The 15015-nt window shown below is 50.5% G+C and overlaps 1 protein-coding gene across 10 annotated transcripts in view; it reads left to right on the top strand.

Moving 5' to 3' along the window:
- The window catches only part of CCDC33 (coiled-coil domain containing 33), a 90451-nt gene that overhangs the window by 37661 nt on the left and 37775 nt on the right, over positions 1–15015 (top strand). For all 10 annotated transcript variants that reach the window (XM_042941428.1, XM_042941431.1, XM_042941430.1 and 7 more), the window contains 2 exons: positions 73–144; positions 11918–12106. In XM_042941428.1, the coding sequence (XP_042797362.1) occupies positions 73–144; positions 11918–12106 (261 nt within the window). The remainder of the gene's footprint in view (positions 1–72; positions 145–11917; positions 12107–15015) is intronic.

Raw genomic sequence — 15015 nt, 5'->3', positions numbered from 1 at the left:
GAGCACTGGGCAGAGCAGAGGCAGAAACTGTCTTGGCCAGCATGGGCTGACTGCTCCCCTCTCCTCCCCTAGGACACCAAGCTGAAAACCATAAATGGTGAGGCCCCCACAGTGGATATCTCCTTCCAGCTGCTTTCCTCTGAGGTAAGGCTGCAGGGCATGGGAAGGTCAGGGCCTGGCAGCCGTATGCCAGCGCCTGGAGCCCCACAGTGGGTTCCAACCTCCTTCACAATTGCTGGCCTTGTTCAGGGGCTGGGGCCAGGGGCTTCTGGGAGGAGGAGACAGCTGCTTTGGGTAGAAATATCTGAGGGGGATTTGAGGCTCTGGAAAACAAGATAGAAAGCTGAGATTAGGAAGAATTGAAAGCAGAGGGCCACCCAGATCTGGGAGTCAGTCTCTAACCCAGCCCAAGCCAAGCTGCACTCATTGGGATCAAGGTTCTACCAGGGTGAAGTAGGATTTCGGCTGCTGTTGCTGCGGAACAAACTAGCACCTTAAAACAGCACCCATTTATGAGCTCACATTTCTGTGGGTAGGCAATCTGATACAGCATGGCTGAAATCAAGACGTTGGCGAGGTCACATTCCGTTCTGGAAGCTCTGGGGAAGAATGTGCTTCCGAGCTCATTTCGGTGGTCATCAGAATCCAGTTCCCTGCCGTTGTAGGACCAAAGTCCCTGTTTCCTTCCCAAGGGGCCTCTCGGCTGCTGAAGGCCACCTGCATTCCTTCTCACAATGGGCCCCTCCATCTTTAAGCCAGCAGGCATGTCAAATACCCCTTACACTTCTCAACTCTCTGGCTTTCTCCTTTGTCAGCAGCCAGAGAAAACCCTCTGCTTTTAAAGGGGCTCATGTGATTAGGGCAGGCCCACTCTGATAATGTCCCCATCTTAAGGTCAACTGTGCCATGTAACATAATCACAGGGGTCATAGCTCATCATAAACATGGGTCCTGGGGATTAGGGTGTGGAATCTTGAGGGCCCGTTTTTGGAATCCTGCCTGCCACAGCTGGGTTGATCCAAGTGGAAAGATACCACTGGCTGAGCCCTGCCTGATGGATGGGATCTCTTCCTCTAGTCAGCTCTCCCTGGACTCAGAGTCCAGGTTGGACCCTGGTCATCTGGCCCCAGTGCACCGGCCAGGCACCTCCTGGAGTTCTTCCACTTTTTAGTCGGTAGTGCTGGGACAGGCACGAAGCCGGGATATGGGCAGTTCAGGACCATGAACCCAGGAAATACTGGCAGGGGCTGATGTCTGGGTCAGCCCACTCCTTCCAGCGTCCCGTACCAGGAAAAATAGCCAGAAGCACTGGGGTAATACTTGGCCCTGTGCCTTATGCATGGAGAACACAGGAATTCCATGGTGAGGGGTAAGAGGTATAGTCTGGGAATGCAGCCACCTGCAATTGTGTCCCTGCAAGACCTCTGGTGAGTACCTGGGACCTCCCATTAGCACTTCCCCTTCTGGAATGTTCTGCATTGTCTTCTAATTCCTCTAATTCCTGGTGAAAGAGAGTTTGTTAGATACAGCCAGACAGCCCTCACCAACACTAACACCAAACCACATGTAGGACCAGGAAGGTACTGAGAGGGGAAGACACAGAAGCAGTGAAAGACCCCAGGAAAGAAGAAGGTCCTTAAAGAAAATGTCACAGATTTCCCAGATTGGAGCTCAACACTCCACGGCCTCTTCTCGGGGTCTAGAGTCTGTCAGTGGCCACTGCCTGTCCCCTCCTCACCTCGCCCTGCCTCCTGTCCCTTTACTGGGCACCTGTGTCCAGAGGACCGAAAGGAGCATCAAGTGCCCCTGGTCAGGCCACTGGGGGACCCAGGCAGGCAACAGGCAGGTGGACGGGACACTTCCCCAGTTGCCCAGGGGCTAGGCACAAAGGTCTCAGTAATGAATTATTCACTGGAGCTGTGCTAAGTGCAGAATTAATCCCTTTCCTTCCAGCTGGCGGCCTCACTAAATTATCCCTCCAAGTCATGCGGGAAAACGCTGCCGAATTCATTTAGCTGCTGAGTGTTTTGATCTGGGCCTTGTGATTTTAGCTTCCCCTTCCCCCAGCCCCCCTCCCCCTGGAGGCGGGTAGAAAACCTTTCAGTAATGGATTTCCGAGAAGAAAGGAAAAGAAAGGGATCGAGATTGGGTGTGTACCAGGAAAATAGTACGAGAGGAAATTCAGATTCTGTGGCCAAGTGCTCACACACACAGTTGCACACGTGCACACTCTCTCCCACCATCACATTCAAATACCCGCATGCAGAGAACACATGCACAAACATGCACACACACACTCCTTTGCAAGGGTGCACACATTTAATGCATATATACATGCTCACACACACATGCAACTTGACACAGACGTTTTTCACACCCACATTGGCATACAAAGAAACTAAATCTCTTTGTGGCTAAACTGTTTCTTGGTGAAACTATCTGTGAATTGGCCAATAACTGACTCACTTTGATTCTAGAATCTTGAACTCCAAATTTGGGGGTTGACTGCTCATGTAGTGGACCCGGCATAAAGTTCTTGCAACCATCCATTCATACGTTTATTCCGCCTGTGTTTGAGGAAGCCTAGAATTTGGGCTGCCCTTGTGGATTGCAATGCGGAGAGGGAGGGGCCGGCAGCCATGGAGCCCATCTGCCTTGAATTCTCCCTCATCAGGCTTGATCATGGCTCTCTGCTAGAGAGCCATGAGCCCTTTCGGCATCCTTCTCCCTAAGGGGTAATGGGAGGATGTTGAGAATGGATGAACAGGTGGATGGCATTGCGGCCGAGTCCAGAGGGCCCATCCCCAACTCCATCACTCACCATCACCTTCACTCTTCTTGCCCCATTGTCCTCCGGGCAACTGCAAATGTTTATTGGACACCTGCTATGTAGCAGATACTGTCCTGGTTTTAGCGATCTTACACAGAGGACAATGAGAAAAAGGCCCTGTCCTCATAAAGCTTGCATTTTTAGAGGACAGGGAGTGTGGACCAGACAATGAGCCAGTCAGTTCATGAGCAGACATCACCTCCTCGTAAGGGGCCTGATGAAACCCAGCGAGGTGATGTAATAGCAAACACTTGACAGGTTCTGAATTCCTTCTGTCTTATTGTTCCACCTGAGATGGTGTCTGCAAATCCATGGTGGGAGGTAACCTGGCCTTCACATTTGCATTCTAGCCTGTGGGACCAGAAACATTGCTTCTTCCCCCATTGAAATCAAACACAGCTCAAAGCTCCACAAGCCACTGCCTGAAGCCTGGGATCTTAGAGTCCTGTGGACACTCAGGTGCAGGGGGGCTTGGGATAATGGGCCTCTTGAGGCCCCTCATCCTCGTGGCTAACAATTCCATCTGAGGGGCACATGATCAGATGTGCTACTGAAAAGCGATGCTTCAGGAGAAGTGAATATGCATGCCTTATTTGGGTACCTCCCTCCTGAGGATACATCCTCTTTCTCACAAGCCTCTTTCTCATGAGACCGGTCATCCTGGTTAATTGAGGTTTTGGTGAACACCATCTCCCCACACCCACTGCTTCCACATCACCCCTTCTCAGCGTTCTGGGGAACAAGAACATTGTGGAATTTCTAAATAGGCAGAGACCACAGAGGTGTCTCTCAGTCGCACCCCCTGGACAGGATTCTCCTTGACAACATCCACCACAGGTGGTCTTACTCTTGCTCTGCCATGACAGGAAGCTCACTACCACCAGAAGCACCCTGCCCCATGGCTCAGTGGCCACAACAGATAGAACTGATCACCCCACATTGAGCCTACCCTCTCTCTTTGCCCAGGCTCCTGGCTCCACCACTTGGAGCTGCAGTGAAGCCCTGGCCAGCCTCCTGTACCGGTTCTGGGGACACTGGCACATGGTCAGCCATTCAGCATGCCGGCTGGCAGACCAGCTGACAAAAACCCTGCAGTTTCTGTAAATGGCAAGATGGAGTGGTCTCCTGGTTTGGGATATTGTGTTTGAAGTGGTTCTGTTGGTGATGGGTTAAGCTTTTTCCCTCTGATGGGACTTCTCTACAGGCACCTGCTGCTTACAGTGATCTGCTTTAAGCTGGAGTTGTGTGTATAGTACATGAATAACTACACATAGGTTCACAAAAACTAAAAAAGAATGTACACCTGCATATACACAGCAGACTTCCCTTTATTGCACATTCGGTGGGGGTTGGCTTTGGAGGTCCATTCGGCTCTAAGAATCCAGGAGCCCGTGGCTACTCCACATACACATATATGAATAACCCTTTGCTCTCCTCCATTCCCCCTCTGATGTTGGCCTCTTCTCTTTGAAGAGTGTGATCTGGTCCCTCAGGAATCTGTGCTTCTCCAGGCTAAACAGTCTGCCTCTTTTAATGAACTGGTTTCAAGATCCCACAGCAGTTTTGGTGCCCTCCAGCTTGCAGGCAACCTCTTTGAAGTGAGGCCCACACCTGACCAGGTCTCCTAGGTTGACCCGTGCGGATTGGAGTCCAGCATGCACACTATAGGTGCTCATTGTGTCAGTCCCTGCCTCCTTGCATGGACATGTGCCTCCTGCAAGGTTTGAGTGTTTGGCAACCGTGTGCCCTCTTGAGCTGGAGTATGGAATCCAGAGTCTTACCCAGGCAGAGCACCAGGGCACCAGGCAAAAATGGGGCCCCTCACATGGGTGGCTGCCTCCTTCTTAGCCCACAGCCCTGAGAGATGCTGGGAGGACTTGAAACCCACAGGTTTCCTTGGATGTTAGCACAGGGTGAGTGCCTTTGTGGAGAGAAGGAGGTGGCGCCTGCTGCCACCCACTGAGGGAAGAGGCGGCTCCCACAGTCCTGTCTGACCCTCCCCCTTTGCTGTTCTCACAGGGAGAGGCGGGCAGGTCTTCAATGCCATGCATGGACTGCCCTGGTGTTTTCATTCGAATCAGTTACAAAGCTCTCTGGAGACCAGACCAACGTGGGGACAAAGGGCCGTTTGACAAATGTGGAGGGGAGCCCAGAGGACAGGCAAAACCACACTGGCTTTTGATGAATTTTTATAAATTTCTTTGAAGGCCACATATGAAAACCCTGATCTGGTCCTCTGAGAAGCCCCAATACAAACCTGCCTCCATTTCCTCACCAAACGCAGCTGCCTGGAAGGCCCAGTGTTTAGGATGACACAGGAGCCTCCTCCGCTGTTTCCGTCCTCTAGAGGGTTGGTTCTGTCCCCACCCCTAAGTCCTCAGCTCTGAAAATGCTACCACATGGATGATGATGGATCCAGAGAAAAAGACCCTTTCCCCTCCCACAACCTCCCAACACCCCTGCCTGTCTTTCCTTCTATCCCAGTTCCCCTACCCAAAGAGTGTGCATCCTTAGATCTGGGTTTGAATCCTGGATCTTTCACTTGACCTTTCACCCTGAGTTCCACCTTCTTCATCCATAGAAGGGAGTCATGATCCCTACCAGCCAGGAATATAGTGACAATTGAATGAAGGAGCCTGTGTAAGTGCCCAGCCCAGTGTAGTTGCTGACAAACATGCTGAACTCATCAGAGATGAGGACAGGGCTCCTGGGGGAGGGGAACAATGGAGCCTTGCTAATTCATCACTCGGCGCCCGCCCTTCATGACAGCTGCTCCACCAGATTCACATACATAAGGACATCAGGAGGCCTTGTCAAGTGCTGAAGATAAACATCACCAGCCCTACATTTGGTTTCACAGCAATTTTTCAGGGAATGAAGAAATGGAGAAGAGACAGACAATCATCTCTCTAGAGGCCAGATTTGCTGAAGTCCCCACTACATCCTGCCTTGAGCTGGGGCTGTGGAGGAGGTGGAGAAAGTGAGGACCTGCTTCCTGGCCTGTGAGTGGGCAGGGCTGGACCAAGAGCCATACTGCAGGCTCATACCAAATGCCTCACCAACCACAGGACTCTGTAGCTTTGAGATTGTGAGCCTTTGACCCCCAGCCAGAGATGGAATGTATTGAGTCTGGATATAGGGATGGCTAAGGAAGATGGACATTTGGGCCCTCCTCTGGCCTGCTCTGCTCTCCCATGAGCCCAGTGCACAATTAGTGTATTGAAAAGGGGGGGGGGGGAGAATAGAGAGAGAGAGAGAGAGCAAAACTTCCGGACCAAACCACTCAGAGAGTGGGGGCTGCTCTTGGATTTCTCCCCATCTCAAAGCCAGACTACCATAGCCTAGACCTCTCTTCGGCCAAACCAGATGCACCCAGTCCACCCAAGGCCATTCAGGCATGAATTCATTAACCATTTTTTATTTGTATTTTTATTTTTGCCTCTTAGTGTTTATTTTTGAGAGAGGGGATAGTGGCAGAGAGAGAAGGAGACAGAGGACCTAAAACACTGGGTCCAGAGAGCACTGACTTCAGAGAGCCTAACACAGGGCTTGATCTCATGAACCGTGAGATCATGACCTGAGTCAAAGTGAGACACTTAACTGACTGAGCCACCCAGGCTCCTCCCTTAGCTATTTTTTAGATCCCTAATCTGTGCCAAGGAGTAAAGGACCCTGACAGATCATTATCACCCATGTTGCTAAGGGTTCTGGTTGAAGTGCATTGCATACAAAGGTCAGAGGAAGAGTCACAGAGGAGAAAGGTTTGAACTCTGCCTCAAAGATTGGCTTGGAAATTGGCAAAGCAAGGGTGTTTCAGGCAGAGAATCACAAGTGCAAAGCCATGGAGGCATGACAGTATCTGAAGCACATGAGACATATGGAGGCTGTTGTGGGAAGCAAGACTGGAGAGTTAGACGGGGCTTACATTGTGGAGGGCCTAGATGCCAGGATATAGAGTTTAGACTTCGCCATAAAGTGGTTCAAAGCTAAGGAAGGTCTTTGGCCAGCAGTAGGATGTGATCTGACCTATATGTTGCACAAAGTCTCTCTAGATGTAAATGAGAGACCAAGGGAAAAGATTAAATGCAAAAAGACCAGGTTTCAAGCTAACAAGAGTGAGCCCACAGTCTCTCCAGTCAGCTATAGCTAGGGCTCTATTTAATACTAAAATCCTTGCCAGAATTTTTAAATATCCTTATCATTGGCTCCCCTCCCCTGACCCCCAACTTGCTTTTAGATTAACCCTCTGATACCATTTTCTGGAGAATAAATTATGGCCCCAATGAGGATTAACACTCAGGCCCTTCTTTGCTGGCAGACAGACTCAGAGCTTCAAACCCCACCGCAGCTGCAAGACCATGCGGGATGCCATAATGAGGCTTGTGATATGCATGGGAGGCAGCAACCCCTCTTGGAGGAGCCCGTTTTCTGAGCCTCGCCTTCAGCTGAAGAGATAAGAACCTACAACTGGGGCCACAGGAAATGACAAAGCAGTGACTGATCGGGGAGCTGCTGCACAGGGCTCATTATGGTGCTTGCCAGCGGGCGAGACACCCTTATCAGGGAGTAAATTGCATCAGGCCTTCTGAATTACTAGCGATTGGAAGCAGATTTCTTGGGACGCACTTTGTTAGATACCTAATGAGCGGGATACAGGCGGGCAGAGCCCAAGGCCGGCGGGGCGGGGGACAAATGTCTTTGTTAAACAGAATTTGTCAGTTTCCGCTCCAGGCTCCCTGGGGAGGGTTCAGGGCCAGCTAATTGAATTAAGAGCAAGAGCGCTCCAGCGAGAAGGCTCAGGGCGGGGCAAGAGGCGGGCAGGCCGGAAGGCGGGCGCTTTCAGCACCAAGGACAGCAGCTGCATCCTGGCTAGTCTGTAATTGCCAGGGCCGGCTGGAACTGTTGCATTTTGCATGATCAGGGATTTAGGGGATGGAGTCGGTAGGAGGGAGGCAGAAGATGTTAGGGGAGGAGGACGAAACAGGTGACCCAAGAAGCCTGGAGCCTGTGATGCTATTGGCCTGGTCTGTCTCAAAAGACCCTCCTCTGCAGGCAGGCAACAGTGAGGGCTGAGAGGCATAAGGAAAGGGTGTCTTCACCACGACACTCACGTGGTGTGGGGCAGCTGCGGAGCACAAGGAGCCGTGGGATGCGCATCAAGTCTGAGCCAGTGCATGGCTGTGCATTGCTTTGAGCTTTCAGAGTAGGTCTCCAATTACAGCTCTAATGAAGCAGGACATGCTGCAGCCACGGAACCACAGAGTGAGAGGCCACTTGTCAGCCCAACCCTGCCTCAGCCAGCAGGGCAAGGTCTGCCAAATAGAAAAGCAAACAAGCAGGCTTATAGGGCTAGCAGACTCCATCCCCACCTGTAAGAAAGGAGGAGAGCTAGGAAAGGCTGGGCTTACATAGGGAGGATTTAGTCCCCAAGTCTCTACCCCCTCCTCATCCCCATTTAAGCATTATCCTCTTCCCCCATCCTCCACCTCGGCCACCCACCATTTCCAGCAGCCTGGCCCCTTCCTTTAGCCCCAGACAAGCTCCCTTCTCATGAGAAGCAAGGAAAGGAGGGCAAAATCACCTCCCCAAAACGTGGGCAGATTGAGACTGAGGAGTCTAAATAGGCAATATTGGGGAAAGGAATGATTAGGGAGAATTCAGGCACTGTGTGGGACATTGTGGTCCTCCTGGCACCCCTTATATGACCAGACTACCTCCTTTGGGGCTTGTACTGTATGGAAATCTAAAGATTTTTCTGTAAAGCTCACCCACTGACTTGCCCCCAGGCCAGAATGGATCCTGGCGAAGTTGATTAGAGCAGGGGACTAGAATTGTGGGCAGGTGTCCCCTTCCTCCCTCACCACTACATGTACATCTCTCCAGAAGCTGACTCAGCTTGGTAGATAGCGGAAGAACATTCTTGGTCAAGGGCATATGAGCATATGAGTAGCTGCACTCCCCTGCTAGAACTTCCAAACAAGTTCTCAAGGTCTATTTGTAGGAGAATGTAGGGCAGTCAAGCTTCCAAGACCCCAGACACATCTAAATGGGGCACTGTAAGTGGCAATCTGCCTTTCTTTTGAAAAAAAAAATTTAAGTACCTAATAAGTACCCAGCTCTGATCAGGGGCCCAGTAAATGTCAGGTCTGGGCCACTGAGTTTACCCAACTGGTGCTGAACCCACACAGGGTGGATGTCAGGGAGACAGGTTTGGGGGAGGGGACACCCTCTGCAATGTGTCCCTGCTTTAGAACTGATGGGGCTCCTCTGGAGACCTCTCCCTTGATTTCATTACTTCCACTTCCTCCCCTAACTGGATTAGATGGCAGTCTATGAAATCCAGGGCATTGAGATTGGCTTTCTGCCTGGAAATGAGGAGAAATGTCATTATAGGTCCTGAATCAGCATCTTGCCTCAGCCCCAGCGGCCACCTGGTCAATGGGGACTTAGTCTTTGCCCTGGCTAGTTGTTCTTCCCTTCATTCTCTCTTGCATCCATCTACCTATGCATGCATTTGTTGTGTATTCTGTAGTTCTCCTGCTATAGCCAATTTGGTGCTTAGCTGTTCAGAACAGGAGACACATGTGGTGCCTTTTCCTATCTAAGACACAGAGATAAGGCAACCTCAAATCACCTGACTCAGATGCTACACAGAGGCACTGGGTGTGCTCAGTGGGGAGCCTCTAAAGGAATCTTGCCCTCCGGTGGGGCGCCTGGGTGGCTCAGTTGGTTGAGCAGTTGAGCTTCAGCTTAGGTCATGATCTCGCAGTTCCTGAGTTCAAGCCCTGCGTCGGGCTCTGTGCTGACAGCTCAGAGCCTGGAGCCTGCTTCAGATTCTGTGTCTCATTCTCTCTGCCCTTCCTTTGCTCTCTCTCTCTCTCTCTCAAGACTAAATAAACATTAAAAAAAATTTTTTTAAAGGAATCTTGTCCTCCCTAAACTATAGCCACTGGGAGAGGCAGGGGAGAGAGATAGCAGGCCTAAAGCTCAGAGACAAAACAGGCCCAGCAGTTTGGGTTATGAAACACAATAGGTGGGGTGCCTGGGTGGCTCAGTTGGTTAGGCGACCGACTTTGGCTGAGGTCACGATCTCACAGTCTGTGAGTTCGAGCCCCGTGTCAGGCTCTGTGCTGACAGCTCAGAGCCTGGAGCCTACTTCAGATTCTGTGTCTCCCCCTCTCTCTACCCCTGCCCTGCTCACGCTCTGTGTGTGTCTCTCAATAATAAATAAACATTAAAAAAATTTTTTTTAAACCACAATAGGTACCAAAATCTGCCTCAAGGTCACCCAATGCTCCACACTTCTCATTCCAAGAGTCCTCATATAGCTTCTTTCTCTTTGGAATTATCTGTCCTTGTACCCATCTGACAGGAGTGGGAGATGAGACCCATACTGGACTGGATGCCTCTGTCCTTGTACCACTATCCATCCCTTACTCTACTGACATAAGCCTGAAAAGACTTCATGTTAATGAATTCCTGCATACCAAATTTTACTTTTTTTAAGTTTATTTATTTTGAGAGGGGAGGAGGGGAAGAGATAGAGGGAGAGAGAGAATCCCAAGTAGGCTCCACGCTCAGGGCAGAGCCCGACTCGGGGCTCGATCCCACGACCCTGGGATCATGACCTGAGCCGAAATCAGGAGTTGGATACCCAACCAACTGGGTCACCCAGGTGCCCCCCTAAATTGTATTTTATAAGGGCATAAAGGAATCATTATTTAAAGGATCTGGGTGGTAACGTTAAGCATCCTTGTCCTGATTCATCTGTCTCATATGTGTGGGTTTTCATATAGAGTTTACACTTAAAGAGAGGCCCACCTGTACTCATTCTCTCTGTTTGTTCAGGGTCAGGCATTCAGGCACCTGTAATGCTGAGAACATCTGTCCTGGTTGGCACTGTGCCCATTGTTCTCTCAGCTTCTGGTGCAGATGATGGCATATTTATCTGCTATGTGGCCATGACAGAATTCCAACAATTGATATAGGAAAGACCTTTGAGGTCCCTACAGCCTTTGAACAATGGGCATGTGTTAGGGCTAACCATGGATTTCCAAAAGAGCTTTAAAGTAACCTCTCCCCAAAGGGAGCCTAACACATGTCCCTAAGCCCAGGGAACTTAAAATTTGAACAAAAAAATAAAAATGGCAAATAAGCCTGGAATTAGAGGACAGTGTAAGAGCAGAGCGAGCCAGCTGCTGGGCTGGAAGATCCCAGGAAAGCTTTGTGCAAGTATGGGTGGAGGCCATCAAGATTTCATGGAGAGGCTGAGTTGTAGACAAGCAGAGATGAGAGAAATAGTCATGCCAAGGGAAGAAGAGAAGAGGAAAAAGAACAGGGAAGGCCAAAGAGGAGGCCCAGTGGAGTACAGAGAGAGGAGACTAATGGGTTATAATATGGGGAAGGTAACAGCAGAGATGGAATGGAAAAGAAATCTACCCAGCAAAGGGTGTCAAAGGAGCTTGGAGATTTTAGAGGCTATTGTTACTGCACCAAGTATGAGAGTCCTAGATGGCATGGTTTATTTATTCTTGTGACAAATATTTACTGAGCACTTACAATGAGGCAGACACTAGGGATAAACAAAGTATCTGCTCACATGTCACTTCCATTCCTAGTGTGGGTACTAGAGGAGGGAGACAGACAGCATTTTTTGAAAGTTAATTTTCTGGTAGAGTTAAGTACTCTGGACAGTAAAATGGGATAATGTGAATAGAGAGTATATTGGAGCAGGGCTGACTTTAGAGAGGATAAGCCTCTATCTTGAAGGCCAGGGCCTCTCTAGAAAGATCACATCTGGGCTGAGACCTGAATGATAAGAAGGGGACAGCCATGTAAAGACTCATGAGACTTGTGGGTGGAGAGAAAAACAGATGGAAAGGCCCTGAGGCAGGAAAGAGCTTGGCATGTTGGGGGAATGCCAAGGACAGTGTGGGAAGACCCCACGGAGCAAGGGGGCAGGTGCTAAGAGGTAGACAGGGGCCAAGCATGCAGGGCCTCCTGAGCCAGGAGGAGGAGAGGCTTGGGGGTCTCGTAAGCACACTTGTGGTAGGAAGACAGAAATTTCTTTGCACCTTCTCTTCCCAGAAGCCAGAAAACTTCTTGACACCAAACAACAGCAAGGTTCTGCCCATCCTAGACCCCAAGATCTTAGATGAGAAGCTGGGTACCATCAATGCGTCCAACACCCTGGTGAGCTCTACAATGGACTGTAGCACATCTGCCTCTCAGGAAGAAGAGGAAGAACCTCTGGTGCCCAAGATATCCCACGAAATGGTGAGTGTCTCCACCTAGCACTAGGAGGACCAGAGCGGTGATAAGGGCCACAGAGAAGAGGTTTGACTGCCACCTGATTCATTCCATAGGTGGCAAGTAAGACTTCCCTTCAGATATACTCTGTGACTGACTCACCCCAAAGCTAAACTGGTAGAAGGTATGGATTCTTTATCTTACAGTTTCTTCACCTTTTGAATGGAACTCTCACACAATTTCCTTCAAAGCACACCCTTGCAACACTTGTAAGGCAGGGATCCATTGACTCACGTAGTGATCAACCCAGAACTTTCTCAGGAGCGGGTCCACTGGGTAATGGGAAGCCCCTTTGAGTCATTGGCTTGCTTTTTAAGTTTATTTATTTTGAGAGAAAGAGAGAGAGAGAGAGAGAGAGAGAGAGAGAGAGAGAGAATGAGCAAGGGAGAGCAGAGAGGGGGGAGAGGGAGAGAATCCCAAGCAGGCTACATGCTGTTACTGCAGAGCCCGACACAGGGCTCAAACCTGTGAACCACAAGATCATGACCTGAGCCAAAATCAAGAGTCAGACGGATGCTCAACTGATTGAGCCACCCAGGTACCCCACTAGTTTTAATTTCTAAAAGAAGAAATTGGGACTTAAAGAAAAGAGGACACCATCTTTGATTACAAAGTCTGTGTCCTTGGTCATGGGAGCTGCAGTGGCTTCCTATTGCCAGTTGACCAGATGCTGAGAAAGGGTTGGTGAAGATGGCCAAGGCACTATCTTAATTTGGTGAGGGGTCGGTGCTGAATCTTGGCCCCTTGATGCAGAGAGCTTAAGAACAGGCTACCAAAAGACAGTCCAGTTGAAGTCCCCACTTGGGGTTCCACCCCAATGACCATGGGTGAATTCACATGTGGCTTCCTTCCCTCTTCTACAGCGGATCCCATGGGGAACGCTGCTCAGAAAGATCCTGAGAAAAGGCCCAAAAGCAAGGCCACCAGTCCATAGGGAAGCCCTCGGCCTCCTCTTCTCAGGACCTGCCCCTCTCCACCGACAGCCTCCGCATCTTCCCCTGGCACTTCTGCACCTTTCTGGAATATGTCCCATCAGATGAATAGGAAGGGTTGCTATCTGCTGGTTGTGCCCAGGATGCTCCCACATGAGTGTCCCTGCCCACCCCAGAGCAGGCCCCCACTGGCAGGTGCCAGAGCACTCGTGGGGCACCTTCTGTACCCCTTTCTCTCACCTCTGCACCTTGGGAAAGCAGCTCTCAGGCCTGACCTGCCAGCTCAGCCCTCAGCTTGGCTGAATAAACATTCAGACCTTGCATTTGGAGACTCTGGCAGTGTGACTGGCCTGCAGTCCGTCTTCATCTTCCCTTAAGGATGAAACCCTAAGAGATGGCACTAGACTGCAGCCTGAGAAATCAAGCTGAGTAACTTTTGAGCAAGAGACCAAGTAACTGAGCAAGAAACTGAGCAACAGAGGGGAGGGGAAGAAATAAGTGGCTCAAGAGCACTAAGACAAGATTCTAGAAGGCCCTGAGTGCATGCAAAGGGGCTTAGGGCTCCCCTATACCCACAGACTATCAGAGACTATTTGTGATTCTGGAAATCTCCCCAGCACTCCTGTTGGTGGGCTGGTCCCTCCACCCTCCCCCTTGCTGGGCACCTGGCAAGATGTTGGTAAATACTTACTGGGCCTTGTGATAGAACCCCTGGCTAGACAGCAAGGGCATCCGAAAGAACCTTAGAGAGCATCTAGTCCAATCTCCTAATTTTATGAAGGATGGCCATGAGGAGGCTCTGAGGTGGGATGACCCTGCCCAAGGCTTCCTGACCCCACTATCCCATGCTGTCTTGCTTATAACCAGGTGAATACCAGAGAGTGGCAGAAGCCTACACCCCCAGCCCTATACCGTTTGGCCAACCTCACACCACTGGGTCCCTCAGACACATATAGTATTCAATACAGTGGGCCTGCTCTTTCCCCTTGCCCATCACAGCCTTCCTCAGGCCCAGCCTGTTCCCTCCTTGATCCTGACTCTTGGTTCCATTCCATGTTCCCTCCCTCCCTTGCCTTTGTCCTCCAACCCATTATTCGTCCCTTCCTTCCTTCCTCTCTCTCTCTCTCTCTCTCCCTCTCTCGGCTCGGATTTACCATCTGGCTATTCCCACCTCTGACTCTCTGCCCTAGTTGGGTCCTGGAGACCCAGCCCCCAGCTCCAGCTCCTACCCACTCACCAGAGCCTGCCAGGACCAGGGCAGAACCCAGACATTCACATGCCCAGCAGAACCCCGTCACAAGCAATTGAACGTGGGTGGGTAACAACAATCTGTAGCTCCGTGAAATCACAGGTAGCCATGTAGCAATGGGTCACTGTTTCATAGCAACCAAGCAAAATTACATAGCAATAGACAAGCTCATTCACGCAACCAAGAGACAAAGCGACAAGCAATACAACACAGTGAGGGAACAATGAAGTATAGTTGCATAGTGGTAGACCCAAGCCATACAGTGATATTAAACAGCACTGTATTATAGGAGATGCAGTCGTAGAACATAGTAACGAGCATAGAACACAGCGTGTAAGCTTCGGACAGAGTCACAGAGCAGGAGGAGACACTCGACTAACACTGGAACACATCTGGGTGGCGATGGTGCCATCACAGTGTATGACGCCTGGACGTGAGGTCAGCAGCAGAGCCTGGGGGGTGGCAGTGGGCCCCAGTGACATGGCAGGTGACAACCTACCTCCCTCGGCTCTCTGACTCTGTGTTCAGGCTGTGAGCCTCTCAGTGGCACCAGATTCCTGGAGCGTGGTTTGTCTGAGTTTAGTCTTGTAGCACATTTCCAGAGCCCAAGAAACAATTTTGCTTCTGAGTCCCTCCAGAGGCTACTCTGGCTTAATAAGAAATGGAACATTTTCTGGAAAAAGGAGCACCTTGGG

Source organism: Panthera leo, chromosome B3 (genome assembly GCF_018350215.1).
Source record: "Panthera leo isolate Ple1 chromosome B3, P.leo_Ple1_pat1.1, whole genome shotgun sequence".
In the NCBI taxonomy this organism is placed as follows: domain Eukaryota; kingdom Metazoa; phylum Chordata; class Mammalia; order Carnivora; family Felidae; genus Panthera; species Panthera leo.
Note: the sequence above shows the minus strand (reverse complement) of the source record. Positions and strands in the feature narration are given on the sequence as shown.